The 17,894-nt window shown below is 42.1% G+C and overlaps 1 protein-coding gene across 1 annotated transcript in view; it reads left to right on the forward strand.

The window, feature by feature from the left end:
* COCH (cochlin) overlaps positions 1 to 17,894 on the forward strand; it is a 33,825-nt gene that overhangs the window by 15,502 nt on the left and 429 nt on the right. Inside the window, exons 4-12 of the mRNA XM_075281000.1 lie at positions 2,065 to 2,218; positions 5,357 to 5,490; positions 8,480 to 8,564; positions 9,342 to 9,349; positions 10,325 to 10,369; positions 12,381 to 12,528; positions 12,613 to 12,716; positions 13,740 to 13,966; positions 16,152 to 16,668. Of these exons, the coding sequence (XP_075137101.1) occupies positions 2,065 to 2,218; positions 5,357 to 5,490; positions 8,480 to 8,564; positions 9,342 to 9,349; positions 10,325 to 10,369; positions 12,381 to 12,528; positions 12,613 to 12,716; positions 13,740 to 13,966; positions 16,152 to 16,668 (1,422 nt within the window). The remainder of the gene's footprint in view (positions 1 to 2,064; positions 2,219 to 5,356; positions 5,491 to 8,479; positions 8,565 to 9,341; positions 9,350 to 10,324; positions 10,370 to 12,380; positions 12,529 to 12,612; positions 12,717 to 13,739; positions 13,967 to 16,151; positions 16,669 to 17,894) is intronic.

Genomic DNA, 17,894 nt, shown 5'->3' on the forward strand with positions numbered 1-17,894 from the left:
GCCCCGAGTTATCTGGCGGCTGCAGAGTAAATGGCATTTCATTAAACTTTTGACACGTCACAGTAACATGCCAGAGATTCGGATTCGGAGAGGCCCTTCTGTTGTCATCAGTTCTGTGCTGAATAGCAGACGTGTATGAGCACTGGCTCGTAACAAACTGGATTCACTTCCAGTTTTCCAAAACTTACAGGTTTGGCCAAACCCAAGAATTTCGGGGCTCGTCATCCACAATTGTTTATTGTACTTTGGGGTCTCTTCAGACCACGGTGTATAATCGGAGGCCCTGGGGAGGTGTGCCCTTAAGGTGCAAGGTTGGCCCATTACTAATGATAATCTTGGTAATCTTCTTGCCTGTGGCTATATTTGTGTGTTATCCACTCTCTCTGGTCCTTAGCTGAGTCAAGTGACTCTTCCAGCATATTAAATAAGATAAGATAATCCTTTAATAGTCCCACAGTGGGGAAATTTCAGTATGTTACAGCAGCATAGTAATACAGATACAGGATAATACACGGTAATATATTACAGACATAGGCACACATATGCTGAGAAGAGAAGATATACTAGGAGTCCATAGCAGCTAAGGAACAGAAGAAGAAAGAAGGAAGACTTCATAATCATACTCATTAGTTCTCTGTACGGAGTGATCTTCGCTTGGTCTGATGTAGATTATACAGCCTGATCGCGGTTGGAAGGAAGGACCTGCGATAGCGCTCCTTCTCACACTTGGGGTGAAGCAGACGGTCACTTACAGTGCTGCCAAGTCCCATCAAGGTCCCATACATGGAGTGGGATTTGTTCTCCCACATGGAGGTCACCACAGACAGTATCCTTCTGTCACCCAACACCTGTACTGGGTCCAAGGGGCTCCCCAGGACAGAGCTGGCCCTTCTGATCAGCCTGTCAAGTCTATTTCTGACCCTGGTTGATATACTGCTCCCCCAGCAGGCCACACCAAAAAAGATGGCTGAAGAAGGCCCTAAGAAGTGGCCCCTGGACTCCGAAGGCCCTCAGGGCCTCAGCCTCCTGAGCAGTGAAATGTAGATAGTTTCACATTGAGGCCGTCATAGTAATGAATATAGAAATTGTCATAATATTGTAATCCGCCACTCTATTATTCTCAGAAAGTTTTACTAATTACTTATAGCAGTTATGGATCCTATTGAAAGACATCCATTGCCATCAATGTTGCTAGGACTTCTAATGGCTGCATTTGCTTCAGTGTTGTCCAAAGCTTTTCCCCGATTTCTTCATAGAACATTATAGTACAATCACACTGTGTGGTCATGATGTGGTTGAATATTTTTGATTTTGTCAATATGCAAATTAGGTATTTGGAACAATGCTCCAGAGAGTTCATTTGCATATGGACAACAACAATTGGCGTGGCTTCCCAGTTTTCAGCCACATCTCAATCACACCACAGCTGCACCATGTGACCATTCATGTGGCTGATGTGAATACAGCGCCACTCCTTTCTACATGTTATGTGCGGTATTGCATCTTCACTTAAAAAAAAAACTGAGCTGCAATGCCAGACACAACCCATTGTTATGGCACCGTTTCCAGATTAAAGCAGCCATAGTTTTTTAATCCTGAATAACCCTTTGAATGACTTCGATAAAAAATTTTAACGTGTCAAAATGTAAAACCTTAACATCATTGGCCAGTTAAGCCAACTGTAGGTGTCCTAGCCAAAGGAAGCCCCTTGGGTTGCAAATATGTACATATTAGAGATGAGCGAGTAGTATTCGATCGAGTAGGTATTCGATTGAATACTATGGTATTCGAAATACTCGTACTTGGTCGAATACTACGCGCTATACGTAAAAGGCGTTTACCGCGTGGTATTTGACCGAGTATGAGTATTTCGAATACCGTAGTATTCAATCGAATACCTACTCAATCAAATCCTACTCGCTCATCTCTAGTTCGTATGGGGTATGCAACACCATGTACACACAAACATGAGAACACAAAGACAAAGATGAGTAGATGTAATAAAACGGTTATAAAGTGCACTGATATATTGCCATGCTTATAACACTTCTCCATTCCACACAGCTCCACTGCCTATACCCTGCTCCATGAGAGGAATGGACTTAACAGAGTCTGTCAATGTACTATGTCCCCCGGGATGCACCAGCCAGCAACTCTCTGTATATGGAGACACAGTCTATGCAGCCGTATCCAGTGTATGTGGTGCAGCAATTCACCGGTAGGTCAAAAATATCATGTATTTCACTCTCAGACTATTAGAAGTATGCATTCAGTCCTGCTATAACATTTGAGATCTGATGAAGAGGTCGTGTTTGTACCCAAACACAAAAAAAACCTCAAAACGCGTAATCAATAAACGGTGTTACTTTCAATCACTTGAGTGTTGAAGACATTGTGAGCGCCATCGGGGGTCTTTTTTCTTGGGCTTTAATCCATTGGTATCTTCTACCAGGAGAGCTGTTTAATCCCAAGGTGGCGAACCATTGTCTGGATACAATCGTCTCCTATTCTATCTAATTTGAGAGGACAATAGTCCTAGGAAACGTATGGGACTTTTTTGAGGACAAGTTTCTAAACGTGACTCAATTTAATATTTCCAAAAGGAAGCGCAAGATATCCTTCTTTTTTGGTTCCTCTCCATCCAGCACTCTCAGACTATTGCTTTGTTTCATCTGGGAATAGCTTTGACGAAAAGGTATCACTATGAAGATTAAATTCATCATGAAACTACCTACACTATATACGTATACTACATATGGATATAGTATATGAAACAAGTTTACCTACAGCTACACATCCATCCTTAAAAGCCGACAGTAATTGAAGTCTGAATTCTTAGACCCCAGTGCTCATAGAAAGAAGGTGCTGTATCCAATCCAGACTATGCTAGGCATTAGAGCAGGGGTAGTAACGTACGGCTCTCTAGCTGTTGCAAAAGTACAACTCCCAGCATGCATACTTGTTCTGCTGTTCTTGGAACTCCCATGGAAGTGAATGGTGCATGCTAGGAGTTGCAGTTTCACAGCAGTGGAGTGCCAAAGGTTCCCTACACCTGTATGAGAGGGTTATCTGGTTATCCTGAAATCTAACGTGTATGGCTACCATAAGACTTCTAAATTCAAGGGGGTACAGTGCTAGAAGTGGCGCAAGATAACGGAGTGTAGCCAAGTACTTTTATGTAATATGTTGTCTTTACATTCAATCATCTGGTTTTGATTATCTTCTTCTGACTACTTTTAATCTGACAACCTGTTTTAATGTATAATTCTTTACTATGAACTCTCTAGCAATACATAACAGGAAACTTGAAAGTAATTTTATTAACAACACATATACATGATAAGGTTTATGGCAGCACACCAGTGGGGAGGGATACTCCCTTTCCTCCTGGATGTTGTCTGTAGGAGATTGTCCTGCTGTAACACTCAGGAGGGCCAGGCTGATATCACAGATAATATATCAGATGAGGCCAGTTTGTAGAGAGGCCCTGGGTCCCCAAATGTGCACAAAGCCTCCTTTTTGATGTCCCCGACTACCCGCCCCCACGTGGTACCTGACAATGACAACGGACAACCAGGTCTCGGGGGTAGTCGTTGCTCTTTTACTAGCAGGACAAGGTAATACAAATGTACATATGGAGTAATTCTTCACATACAATACAGTGATCTTTGTAGGCAGTGTCCAGTAAGCAGGTGATGGAGCAGGAACTTACTTGGGTGGTTAAACTTGCATATACTTGTAAAGATGGCCTGCATCCAGGAGGTTAGTCCTCAACAAACTGGGTACACGTATGTAGGAGAGGAAATAGGGGTGTTGACAGCGGGAGACCCTCAAATTCTGTCAGACTAGCTATGGGCTCCTTAAATATAGATTTGTCCCAAAGACTTACTTGAATAGAGATACGTGTGAGGTTCCCAGATGTATGGATAAGCAGGTCAGTAAACTTTAGTACTTGCAGACTTGGAAAGTCCTAGGGTCTGGAGCATTAGACTCACAGGGGCACCATTTCTTCTACAGTTTTGATATCTTTACTCACTTCCTGGTTAAATGCTGTTAATTGCTGCTGAGTGCAATAAGGGTCATTCAGGACACGTCTCTTTTCCAGAACTTCCTCAACCCTCTCTCCCCAGTTCTACTTGCCTTGTGCAGGGTCTTAGGACTGTGTTGTCCACACCTGTCCAGCCTGTCTCTTTTTGCTAAGGCCACATATGAGCAGCTTTTGTAGCTGTACCCTCTCTTCCTAGACAGACAAACAATTCACTTGGGACCTCTCCAAATACTTACATTCTCAACTCAGTCAAGTGGGCGTGTGCTTTGACTGAAGTAGACAGGAGTAAGCTGCTGGTGGTGGCTTGTCTACCCTGAGAACAAAGGGGATCAGTCGTTGAAATTCAACATGCCTAATTTTTTTGTTTGACATACATTATGTGTCTTGTCCTGGGTAGATTTGGCAGACGTTAATGTATATGGAGCCATTAAAAGAGATACAGTTATTTCCAGACTATCCTGTAAAGTAGGTTAGGTTCACATGCAGAAAGTATTTCTTCCATCTCAGATTCCTCTCCAAATTCCAGACTTGTAGGTCCTGCTTATTAGCACCAGACACAATGAGACTAAAGTAGCCTGAAGTTTGTGTTGCAAATTCCATGGCTGAATCAATTGCAGAATCCAAGGAGCAAAATGCTTCCTATTTTAGAACCCTGAAAAAGAAGCATCCTTGCTTTGAAATGAGAAGAATATCCCAGACAGAATCCCAAAATTCAAATAAATCCCCAAATCTCAAAATTAGCTCAAAATTCCTCCATGTGAAACCCCCTTACTCTGTTAATAAGGCTATGTGAAGTTGAGCTGTCCCGGGTATTCTATACTGTACTTCTATTGTGACCTGCAAATGGTCATCCTAACCTATAGTTGAACATGACCAATATATCATAAGGAATTAAAGGATGCAAAGTTTGCCTTGGTGTTACAGATTACATCCTCTTTCTATTAAGGAAATTTAACGATCCGTGGCGCAGTTCACATCTGTGCATGGGTTTCCATTCGGTTAGTCCGCTAGGGGGACCCCCCCCGAACGGAAACCTAGTCCCCATAAAAAGCAGTTACCTAAGGAAACCCACGGACCCCATAGACTATAATGTGGTCCGTGTGGATTCTGCATGAAAAATGCTGAGAGAAAAGTGCTACTTGCAGGATTTTTCTCTCCGCATTTTTCATTCTGAGCCCGACAAGGTAGCAATATATATATATATATATATATATATATATATATATATATATATATATATATATATATATATATATATAAAGAACATTGAACGGCACAAAATCCACCACTTTCTTTTCCCTTTTCTAGGGGGTTGATAATCAGCCATGGTGGTCCAGTATCTGTACAGAAGCTTCCTGGACAACTAAATTATCCTGCATCCTATGCTAATGGGGTGCACTCCCAGCATCTCAGCAGGTGGTCTACTTCCTTCGCTCTATCTAGTAAGTACATGAACTGATAACCTTCTGCTTTCTGAATGCATCTTTTACGTCATACAGTTATTTAAAGGGTTAAAGGAAAGGGGAATATGTTATAGATCGATAGATATCAAACAGCTATGAACCCCTCAGATCAGTAACAGAGGTCTTGTTCCCCCATCTCAAAGGATCAATAATCACACGGATGCTCTATACAGTGTTGGCCAAAAGTATTAGCACCCCTGTAATTCTGTCAGATAATACTCATTCTCTTCCAGAAAATGATTGCAATCACAAACTCTTTGATATTATTATCTTTATTTAATTTGTCTGCAATGTAAAACCACAAAAAGAATTGTCAAAAAGCCAAATTGGATATAATTCCACACCAAACATAAAAAAGGGGTGGACAAAAGTATTGGCATTGTTTGAAAAATCATGTGATGCTTCCTTAATTTGTGTAATTAACAGCACCTGTTACTTACCTGAGGCACCTAACAGGTGGTGACAATAACTAAATCACACTTGCAGCCAGTTGAAATGGATTAAAGTTGACTCAACCTCTGTCCTGTGTCCTTGTGTGTACCACATTGAGCATGGAGAAAGGAAAGAAGACCAAAGAGCTGTCTGAGGACTTGAGAAGCAAAATTGTGAGGAAGCATGAGCAATCTCAAGGCTACAAGTCCATCTCCAAAGACCTGAATGTTCCTGTGTCTACCGTGTGCAGTGTCATCAAGAAGTGTAAAGCCCATGGCACTGTGGCTAACCTCCCTAGATGTGGACGGAAAAGAAAAATTGACGAGAGATTTCAACGCAAGATTGTGCGGATGGTGGATAAAGAACCTCAACTAACATCCAAACAAGTTCATGCTGCCCTGCAGTCCGAGGGTACAACAGTGTCACCCCGTACTATCCATCGGCGTCTGAATGAGAAGGGACTGTATGGTAGGAGACCCAGGAAGACCCCACTTCTTACCCAGAGACATAAAAAAGCTAGGCTGGAGTTTGCCAAAACTTACCTGAGAAAGCCAAAAAACGTTTTGGAAGAATGTTCTCTGGTCAGATGAGACAAAAGTAGGAAAAGGCCTCAACATAGAGTTTACAGGGAAAAAAAGAGGCCTTCAAAGAAAAGAAGACGGTCCCTACAGTCAAACATGGGGGAGGTTCCCTGATGTTTTGGGGTTGCTTTGCTGCCTCTGGCACTGGACTGCTTGACCGTGTGCATGGCATTATGAAGTCTGAAGACTACCAACACATTTTGCAGCATAATGTGGGGCCCAGTGTGAGAAAGCTGGGTCTCCCTCAGAGGTCAGTGGTCTTCCAGCAGGACAATGACCCAAAACACACTTCAGGTCAGCACTAGAAAATGGTTTGAGAGAAAGCACTGGAGACTTGTAAAGTGGCCAGCAATGAGTCCAGACCTGAATCCCATAGAACACCTGTGGGGGAGGAGAGATCTCTTGATGGCAGTTTGGTGAAGGCCCCCTTCACATCTCAGGGGGGACCTGGAGCAGTTTGCCAAAGAAGAATGGTCTAAAATTCCAGCAGAGCCTTGTAAGAAACTCATTGATGGTTACCGGAAGCGGTTGTGCGCAGTTATTGTGTCTAAAGGTTGTGCTACCAAGTATTAGGCTGAGGGGGCCAATACTTTTGTCCGGCCCATTTTTGGAGTTTTGTGTAAAATGATCAATGATTTGACTTTTTTTTTTTCATTCTCTTTTGTGTTTTTTCATTGCAAGCAAAATAAATGAAGATATTAATACCAAAGAGTTTGTGCTTGCAATCATTTTCTGGAAGACACTGAGTATTATCTGACAGAATTGCAGGGGTGCCAATACTTTTGGCCAACACTGTATATGCTACGTTCTGGAGACAGACTCCATTTAAAGCAGTCTGAGCATCTGGACATAGTCGCAGTTGTGCGGATGCGCTTTTACATCCCGGAACTGCTGGAGATAGTCAAAATACAGGACTCAGCTATTTCCAACAGTCTCACAGAAATGAATGAAGTGGTGATTCATCTGCGCCGCCATGATCCATTCAGATGGGGGAATTCACATTAAGAAGATACATAGATGAATGTTAATAGCATAGTGCTTGAAAATGTATTTGTATACTTAGGCTAGGTTCACACTAGCGTTCGGCTTTCCATTCTTTGGGTTGCATGGAAACCCGCTGACCTCCAAGACTATAATGGAGTCCACCAGATTTCCACCCGAAAAACGCGGAGAGAAAAGTCCTGCTTTGGGGCATGGGGGACGAAAACCGCCAACGGAGACTGAGCACTAGTGTGAACCTAGCCTTACTGGAATATATTTTTCTCAGACTAACAGTTTCTTAATTCCTTTTAGGCCGGGGCCCCTGCAGAGGTCGGATTTGAGCAAATCCCATCCACATATTGCAAAAAAAATGCGGAAATGCTGCAATCTCCAAAAGTGACATGTTTTTGGAAATTGCAGCATGTCAATGTCATGTCAAGGCGGTGGATCCCTATAAGAATAATTGAAGTAGAAAGTCTGCATAGGAAAACTCTGCAGACTTTCTGTGAAAAGCAATTCGATTCTGTCATGGTTTTTCCTGCAGTGCTTTTTCGCTGCGGCTCGCTACGAGGGTTTGTAGGCTTTCCTGATTTGTCTGGTTTACATGGAGAACCTTTTTATACAACTTTGTATTGTGCCGTTCCTCTATTATTCCTCCGAGAACTTTATGAATACATTAAGAGCTGGGCGCTACTGTATGGGAATGGCAACACCCAATTGTCATTTTATTCATATATTATTACAATGAATAACAGGGAAATGGCACGAATCTGAAATATAAGAATTACTATATTTTTGGTCTTTGGTCTGCAATTCCAATAAATAAAAAGTCTGAAATAAATTAAAAAAACTGACCATTCTGGGTATAACCAATAATACAAAAATGATAGATGGACACAAAGTTTGGAGTAGGTAAGTCCATCTTAGTGTATATACAGTACAGCTGACATCTTTGTGTTCTCTTTTATCTATAGAATATAAGTCTCAAGGCATGGAGGTCTCTGGGAAACCTGTTTCTACCCAGCAGCAGAAGCAGCAGCAGGCATCTATAGCATGTGAGTAACAGGCAGTCTGCACATCCACCATGTATGCAAATCTGTTGTGTAGGGATGGCTCCAAACTATTCCCAGTTAGTGGTAGGGAAAATAAGGATTGGGCATATTGGATTGCAACATGCCTGAATCTGTAGTGTGATAGAAAGTGACCAAAAGATCAGGTAAGTAGAATTAGATATTGGATAAACTCAAAAACCCACTTCCGAATGAAACAGAAGCAGATAGAAAATGACATTTTATTAATATTATACTGTAAATGTTAAAGTTTGTGTGTTTGGATGTTTGTTCCACTATCACAGCCAAATGGCTGAAGGGATCGGGCTCAGATTTTGCATACACCAACATAATTGTTGGGAAGGAAAGATAGGCTACTTTACTAACCTCCCACACCGCCGACAAGCCCACCGGCAAAACCGAGCCCCTGCTCCGCGGCAGGACCCGAGATGACGTCATCCTGCCTCTGCCAGAGGAGCTCCCATTGGTGCGCGCCAGGTGGAGGGCTGGCCTGTAGAGCAGCGGCGCGTTTCGATAAGCCCACACCAGTCGGAGGCCAGGGCCATGTAAGTTTTGCAAGCCGGCCCCCGGCAGTCTCGACAGTCCCGCGACGGCGGCCCACAGGCCAGGGTGTACAGGGGGCCAGGACAGCACCACAGGACTCACCTGTACCGGCCGGGTAAGCACCGCGCCAGACTGTAGGCTGCAGCTCTGGGCGAAAGGCCCTAAGCCGGCGAGGAGTGACACTACAATTTAGCAGTGGGGGACCAACAAACAGCCATTACAGGGCCAAGGGTGCCCATGGGAGGTTGGTGCTCAGGTAAAAGCCCGCGTTACACACGTGGTGGATTCACTCCACGCTGTGTATCACAAGTATCACAACCATACCCCAGCAGGGAAGCTTCTGCTCCTGATCCTTGCTCCTGACTTTGTGTCTGGTACATTGTGTGTTTCTGTAACACTTGAGAAAGGGGAATCCCCCGAAACGCTGTATGTAGCGTCGTGTTTTTAAGAAAAGCGGAATAAAGAACGTATTTTATCTCAAGAGAGTAGCGCAGTTTATCCTCGCATCCATCGGTCTTTCTTCTTCAATAATACAATTGTTTCACTGAGATGGACTCTATAGCTCTTTAGGCCCCACATAGGGTTCCTATTCTATATTAGAATGCACTTGGTATAGAGAGATTTACTCCACCTCCTGCCAATGAAAATTCAGCTTCTCTTCTGAGCAGGAATATACGTATCTGCTTTCACCCTCTTCAGTGTTTACGGGGTAAGTGTATAGTGTAAGTGCATATATAGACACACCATTGATACACTCCATCTACCTTAGCTGCAGATTGGAGTTACAGATAATGCTGGGATTTCCTGCTCTGAGTGAGGCAGATAGAGCTGCATCATTTAGTGTTCTGTTCACATAGTGTTACAGAGAACACAATGAGTGATAAATAATACATTAGGAAGTAAACCATAATGGGCAGACGCTGCGTCTGTTGCCAAAATAGCACTATATTTGTCAGTATGCAAATTGTTTCTTTGGAGCAATGAGGGAATTGCTGTTTCACCAAAGAGGTAAGTGACAAAAACAGAGATATCTCAGCAGCAGAGGCAGTGATCCGCAAGGGGAACACACCATTAGATTCAGGTGACTCTATCCTCTATCTGCACAACTGGGTTGATATGCTGGGGTCTGGTCATACTCTACATTTAATAGGTTTAGATATGAAGGCAGTAGAGATTACTTTTACATATATTTTATGGTTTCTCTAGCTCGGCGCCAAAAGAAGACACCAGAGAAGTCAACTGGCAATAAAGGTACAGTGCATTAGTGGCAAAAATAGCAAAAAATACTGAAGCAAAGGATTATTCTGTTGATGTTTGTATTTGGGGATCTTCTATACAGAAATTCTTGTAGACCTCAGTGTTGCATACTGTGCCTTTGTGTTGCGTTATACTAAAATATCATCATGCTTTATTAGAAAAGATGGTACAATAATATGCAAAAATACAATACTGGTCCTATTCATCCCATTATGTCAGATCAGATATTTCTAATAGGATAAATAGAAATGAGAATTTCTAATAGATATTCATCAGATCTAGTGTAAAAGTCCAGACTTATATTAGGGATCTTTTCGCAGTTTTTACCTGAGGATGCCTGACAATCTTTGCATAGCATGTGGACAGCCTGGTTAGCACCATCATCCCCATCACTGACAGTTCCTGTGTTTGGCTATTCGGCAAGATGGATCTAAGGGCAGTGTTCCATTACCTAGGCAGCCAGGAGCCTATTGAAGGCTACCACATTCATCTTGTATATGCTTCTATTACAAGCTGCACTAAATATGCAAATCTATTCTCCAGGATGTAATTAGGAGAACAGAGTGCACTCTGTACTCTGCCCTCTAGAGGGCAGCATCCTAAACATCATGCATGACTCAGTTACAAAGTCTATTTAATCATGATGTGGATTTAATTGTCAAATTAGTATTTCTATTCCAAAAGGAACAGATTCCCAGCTATGGACAGCGCTGTTTCGGCCTATTGGGCCATCCTCAGCCAAATCAGTATCCCTACGCTATGCTGAGGATGGCCCAATAGGCCGAAACAGTGCTGTCCATAGCTGGGAATCTGTTCCTTTTGGAATAGAAATACTAATTTGGCAATTAAATCCACATCATGATTAAATAGATTTTGTAACTGAGTCATGCATGATGTTAAGGATGCTGCCCTCTAGAGGGCAGAGTACAGAGTGCACTGTTCTCCTTATTACATCCTGGAGAATAGGCTGCACTAGGCATTAGTAGTCTAAGAATAGCAGTCTAAGAATTTTACAATACATTGCATAACATTGCATGCATTAACATTTCTGTGTATTGTACTGGTGATCAAATCCCCAGGAATCCAAGACCCCTTCCCTAGGGGGCCTTAAAATAGGCATAAAATAAATAAGATAAAAAATATTTTTAAAAAAACTAAAAAGCAATGCAAATTCAAATTACCACCTTTTCTCTAGAACACTCATAAAAATAATTAAAGTAAAACACAGATTAGGTATCCCCTTTTCTGAAAATGTCTTAGCTACAGATTTTTTAAAAATTGTTTGGCATAAAGTGAATATATATATATATATATATATATATATATATATATATAGATATATAAATATTGCATATATATATATATATATATATATATATATATATATATATAAATATTGCATATATATATATATATATTGCATATATATATATAAATATTGCATATATATATATATATATATATATATATATATATATATATATATACACACACAATATAAACATATTATTTATATACCATATCTATCTATCTATCTATCTATCTATCTATCTATCTATCTATCTATCTATCTATCTATCTATCTTTATAGTTCCATGTCAGAGTATGGCTTTTTTTTTTTTTTTCAAAAGTTTTGGATCTTTTAAGAAGTTAGAACATAATAAAAACGATATAACTTTGATGTCACTGTAATTATGCCCATCTGCAGATTAAAGGTAACATGTCATTTTGCCCAAAACCCATAAGAACTGTGAAAAATGCAGTTTTTCTTTAATTCTACCCCATTCTTAATTTTTATCCAGAACATCATATAGAATATTAAATGGTACCATTATAAAGTACAATTTGTCCCACAAAATATAAGCCCTCTTACAAGCTCTGGAAATGGCTGTAGCGGGAAGAGGTTAAAGACTAGGCTTACTACTTGTGCAGCTCACTATTGCTATTGGAATATTTGTGTGCCAGTTGTTAAGTTGCCGTTCCTTCTCATCCATTTCACATACAGACTGCAAAGCTGAAATCGCCTTTGTCTTGGATGGTAGCTTCAATATTGGACAGCGTCGCTTTAACCTACAAAAGAATTTTGTGGCCAAGGTAGCCTTAATGTTGGGCATTGGCACAGACGGGCCTCATGTAGGAGTGGTACAATCCAGGTAGGCCATGATATCATTTACTAAGAACATTTATACGCTTTGTGAATTACATAACTCTGCTTTTGTCTGAATTCTTCCACCTAGTGAAGTGCCGAAGATGGAGTTCTTTCTGAAAAATTTCACCTCCGCAAAAGATGTTGTGTTTGCAGTGAAGGAAATCAGCTTTAGAGGAGGAAACTCCAACGTAGGTCAGTAGAGGAATACATGAAAATATCATAATAAAGAGTTCATATTGACAGTAAATTTTTAGGATAGGATGAGATTGATGGGGGGTCCAACACCTGGCACCACCACCGATTGTTATTTGCACAGTGTACAGAGCAGGCAGCAGACAGCTCCATATAGTGTGTAGTGGCCAATCTATGCTATTACAGTTCAGATCCCAAGGGAGTCTGTCAGCATGAAATACTACCATAATCTGATCACAGCACCTTGTAGGGATTCTGAAACAGTCACCAAATATGCTTTTATTTCTGACTGCTGCTCCACTGCTGAGATTGCCACCCCTGACTGGCATTGAGGTCCGCCCCACTACAGAATGAAAGACAGCTACCTTGCTTGTTCATGTCTATCTCCGGGTTTGGCAAGGATCCATTGTCCCCCTTAGAAGTGCCACACTCCAGGATCAGGAGTATAGCACTTCAAAGTGGACTATGACTACACATAGATTGTTTGTAGTCTGTTAACATAGAGACACATTGGCACTTAGTGTGTTTTCGTATGTACTTGTGCTCGGTGACTAGTTCTGCGTGGGTTGGAACAGACCAATTTGAGATTACAATGACTAATTCTTTTAGGACTAGTTCGCACGGGGCACGGAATGGCGTATTTTGGTCGTGATTCTGATGCGAGAAGCCGCATCAGAATTGGACCAAAACGCGCCTGCTGTGACTGTCGCGGATTCCCGTTCCAGAGTAGGCTCAAATGAATGGGCCTAGTCCGGAGGGTGCTGTCGTGAGGCGGACGCCGGGACTGACTCAGCCGCGGAATCCGCCTGAATAAAGGGCAGCTTGTTTCTTTTTTCCGTGAGCTGGAACATACCGCTCATGGAAAAAAGAAAGCTAGCGGTCTACATAGACCTGTATTGTGAGGGGGCGAATTCTGAGCTGGATTTGGCGTCAGAATCCGACCCCTCTTGGCCTGTGTAAATGAGCCCTTAGAGTGAAAAGTCTAGATTTCTGCTGAATTTTATTTCTACTTTCTTTGGAAAGGAAAGGCCATAAAACACACAGCCCAAAGCTTCTTCACCAATGCAAATGGAGTGCGTAAAGGAATCCCCAAAGTCATGGTGGTGTTTATAGATGGCTGGCCCTCCGACAATATCGAAGAGGCGGGTATAATAGCCCGTGAATATGGCATCAATGTCTTCATTGTGTCTGTGTCACCTCCAGCTTCAGAAGAGCTTGGGATGGTCCAGGATGTGGCATTTATAGACAAGGTGAGAGCACACAAATTTTTCATGAAATATAAGCTCAGGGTCCTATAATAGCAATATTACATGGATATACTTTAGGGGTTATCCAGGATTAGAATAAACATGGCTGCTTTCTTCCTTAAAGGGGCTGTGCAGAATTAGAAAACATGTCTGCTTTTGTCTTCTATGCAAGTGACTTCACATCCGTTGGTCACATGGCAATACTACGGCTCAGTCCCTTTAAAATGAATCGGACTGAGCTGTAGCACAACTGATCCTGCACTATCCTATAAAAACAGGTTGTGTGTGGTATTGCAGCCACAGTCATGTAAATTAATTTCAGTAGGCCAAGGAGTGTGAGTATTGTAGTCATCATACAGATGCTAAAATGTGATCCTATATGGACTGTCTAAAGATGGCCATACATGTTAATTTGGATATAATGTGTCCCGTACAGTATAATGTCACCCAGCAGTGGTCCCATACAGTATAATGTGTCCCGTACAGCATACCTCCCAACTTTTGAAGAACTGAAAGAGGGACAAAATGTGCGGCGCCCCGCCCACTTTTGTGTTGACTCAGCCCACTCGTTAATTTTTCATGTGCCCGCACACAGTATAATCCTCCTACAGTCACCCGTAAATTATATGTCCCCCCTCTATCTCTCCCCCAGTTTAATATACACCCTTCATCTGCCCCCAGTTTCATGTCCCCCTTCCATCGCTGCCCCCAGTTTCATGTCCCCTCCATCTCTGCCCCCAGTTTCATGTCCCCTCCATCTCTGCCCCCAGTTTCATGTCCCCTCCATCTCTGCCCCCAGATTCATGTCCTCTCCATCTCGGCCCTTCGCAGCGGCGAAGCGAGGAGCTGACCTGTGTCAGCTCCTTGCTTCAGCCGCATATGTGTTCAACTCCTCTGGACGCAGATCTGAGTTGAAATCGGGACATACCTCCCTCCAACTGGGACCGCGGGACATGTCACCCAAATCGTGAATGTCCCGTGGAAATCGGGATGGTTGGGAGGTATGCGTACAGTATAATGTGTCCTGTACGGTATAATGTCACCCAGCAGTAGTCCCATACAGTATAATGTGTCCCGTACAGTATAATGTCACCCAGCAGTCGTCCCATACAGTATAATGTGTCCCGTACAGTATAATGTCACCCAGCAGTCGTCCCATACAGTATAATGTGTCCCGTACAGTATAATGTCACCCAGCAGTGGTCCCATACAGTATAATGTGCCCCGTACAGTATAATGTCACCCAGCAGTGGTCCCATACAGTATAATGTGCCCCGTACAGTATAATGTCACCCAGCCGTGGCTGTGTACAGTTTATTGGCCCCTATAGAGTTTAGTTCACATCAGCAGTGTCTCCACAAAGTCTAATGTCTCCCGGCAGTGGCCACATGTAGTTTAATGTCTCTCACCAGTGGCCCCCAGCCAGTACTTACCTCACTGCTCCAGGCGCACATACGTCATGGCAGGAGAAGAGAGTGGAAGGTGCTGGGGAGCGGAGAGGTGAGTGACTGCACTCAGACTTCCCCGAGACTGTAGGCCGAACGTTTTTTTCCTGCTGAATCTGAAGAATGGGGGCCATAGATGATAGCCTCAGGCCATGGACCGCGTGTTAAGACCCCTGATCTAACCTAAATCTGCATGGCCAGATTTATACCATTCTAATACCTCACATATCTGGTGTGCACGGATCATAATAGACACCTATAGACACTGTGGCCATTTTATTATGTGATAATTTGGTAATATAACCTTTCACAATACCTTCATGTATTGAGGTGGAACAAAAGTCAAGGGAAGAATGGCCAATAACATGTACATGTACAGGCGCATGTGCGGATGTACGTTGCCCACTCGAGCTAAGCGGACAACATAGCCACCAGGTCTCCATTGTTTTACACAGCAAGGACCCAGTTGCCATGCCTGAAATCTGAGGCATCTCTGACCATGGACAGAAAACTGGTGTAGATTAATAGTAAATTAAAACTTATGTCACACAATAAACATCTACAGAAAATATATTTACTCATTAAACAGGTCAGTATTAGGCTACGGGAAAAACAGTGCCAATTTTTCAAAAATGAGCCCCCATTATAATAATAATAATAATAATAATAATAATAATAATACCGTAATAATACTATAAGTAGGCGAGTGTCAGACGTGAATGACTGTACCTTGTATTCTCCAGGCCGTCTGCAGGAACAACAGCTTTTTCTCCTTGCACATGCAAAACTGGTTTGGCACGGCCAAGTATGCAAAGCCTCTGGTGCAGAAGTTGTGTTCTCACGAGCTGCTTTACTGCAGCAAGACCTGTTACAACTCCGTCAACATTGGTTTCCTGATTGACGGCTCCAGTAGTGTTGGCGACCAAAATTTCCGTCTCATGTTGGAATTCATAAGTAACATTGTACGTTCCTTTGAAGTCTCTGATGTGGGCGCAAAAGTGGGTGCCGTCCAATTCACCTACGATCAACGCTTAGAATTCGGTCTGAATGACTACACCGGCAAGGATGACGTGTTACGAGCCATTTACAACATCCGCTACATGAGTGGTGGCACTGCCACTGGGGACGCCATCAATTTTGCTGTACGCAATCTCTTCGAGCCAACCAAGGACGGACACAACAAAAACTTCTTGGTTATTATAACCGACGGTCAGTCATACGATGACGTCCGGGGACCGGCCATCGCAGCACACAGAGCAGGTAAATGGAAGATGTGTACTAAGGTATTCCGAAAATGTCTTCAGGTGGTAAATATTACACGGTAGTGAGACTTCATGATCTTATGCTTTCCAGGTATTCTACTTTGAATAACATTTTTAGTAGAGGTTAGGTTAAAGAAAGAATGATCTATTGCGCCCCCTAGTGACCCTGTTAAAAAAAAAAAGAATAAAAAGATTCCATATGAATTGCAGTACAGTTACATAGTACGCATGGAAATATTATGGAGAAAATGTTCCAATAAGTGATGATGTTACAGGGAAACTATAAGCCGCATTGACTTGCGTGTTTTTCTAGTTGACCAAATAAAAGTAAATGTTTAAATTTGGGAAAGACCTTCCAGGTCTTCCAGGACAGGATCCAACTACTAAATAAACAGCTATTATACAGACAGATGGGTAAGACATAAGTTATTGTAGCTCTAATTACCTATCAGTTCCTATAGCGCAGGGGTAGGGAACCTTCAGCCCTCCAACTGCCGTGAAACTACAACTCCCAGCATGCTCCATTCACTTCCATGGGAGTTCCAAGAACAGCAGAGCAAGTATGCATGCTGGGAGTTGTAGTTCTGCAACAGCCGGAGAGCCGTACGTTCCCTACCCCTTCTATAGCGGATGTCAGCAGGGAGGAAGTAAAGGACTACAGTAAGTGTCTTCCTTCTCAGAATCATACTGAAATGAATGGAGTGTAAAATCTATAAGCCAATGTAATAAATGTAATCAATAAATAACAATACATTTAAAAAAAAAATACATTCTAGATTACAAACTTGAATTTATATATATTTTTTATATTTACTTTTTTATTTTTATTATATTTTAATTTTTATTTATATATAATATATATATATATATATATATATATATATATATACACTGAGAGACAAATTCTAAGAGTTTTTAAGTGATCAAGTGTACACCGAACACTTTGCCACTGTCTTAGGCCCACTTCACATCTGCGTTCGGGGATTCCGTTCCCCTATCTGAATGAAATTTGCAGAGAGAAAAGTCCTGAAAGTAGTACTGTTCTCTGTGCATTTTAGAGCAGAAACCACACGGACCTCATTATGGTCTATGGGGTCCATGGGTTTCCTTAGGTAATCGCTTTTTATGCAGATAGGTTTCTTCGGAAGGGGCCTCCCTGAACGGAAACCTGACATGTATGCCATTGTGAGTTAATAGATAGATGAAAAACTCTCAAATGTTTAA

This window comes from Leptodactylus fuscus, chromosome 7, assembly GCF_031893055.1.
Source record: "Leptodactylus fuscus isolate aLepFus1 chromosome 7, aLepFus1.hap2, whole genome shotgun sequence".
Classification (NCBI taxonomy): domain Eukaryota; kingdom Metazoa; phylum Chordata; class Amphibia; order Anura; family Leptodactylidae; genus Leptodactylus; species Leptodactylus fuscus.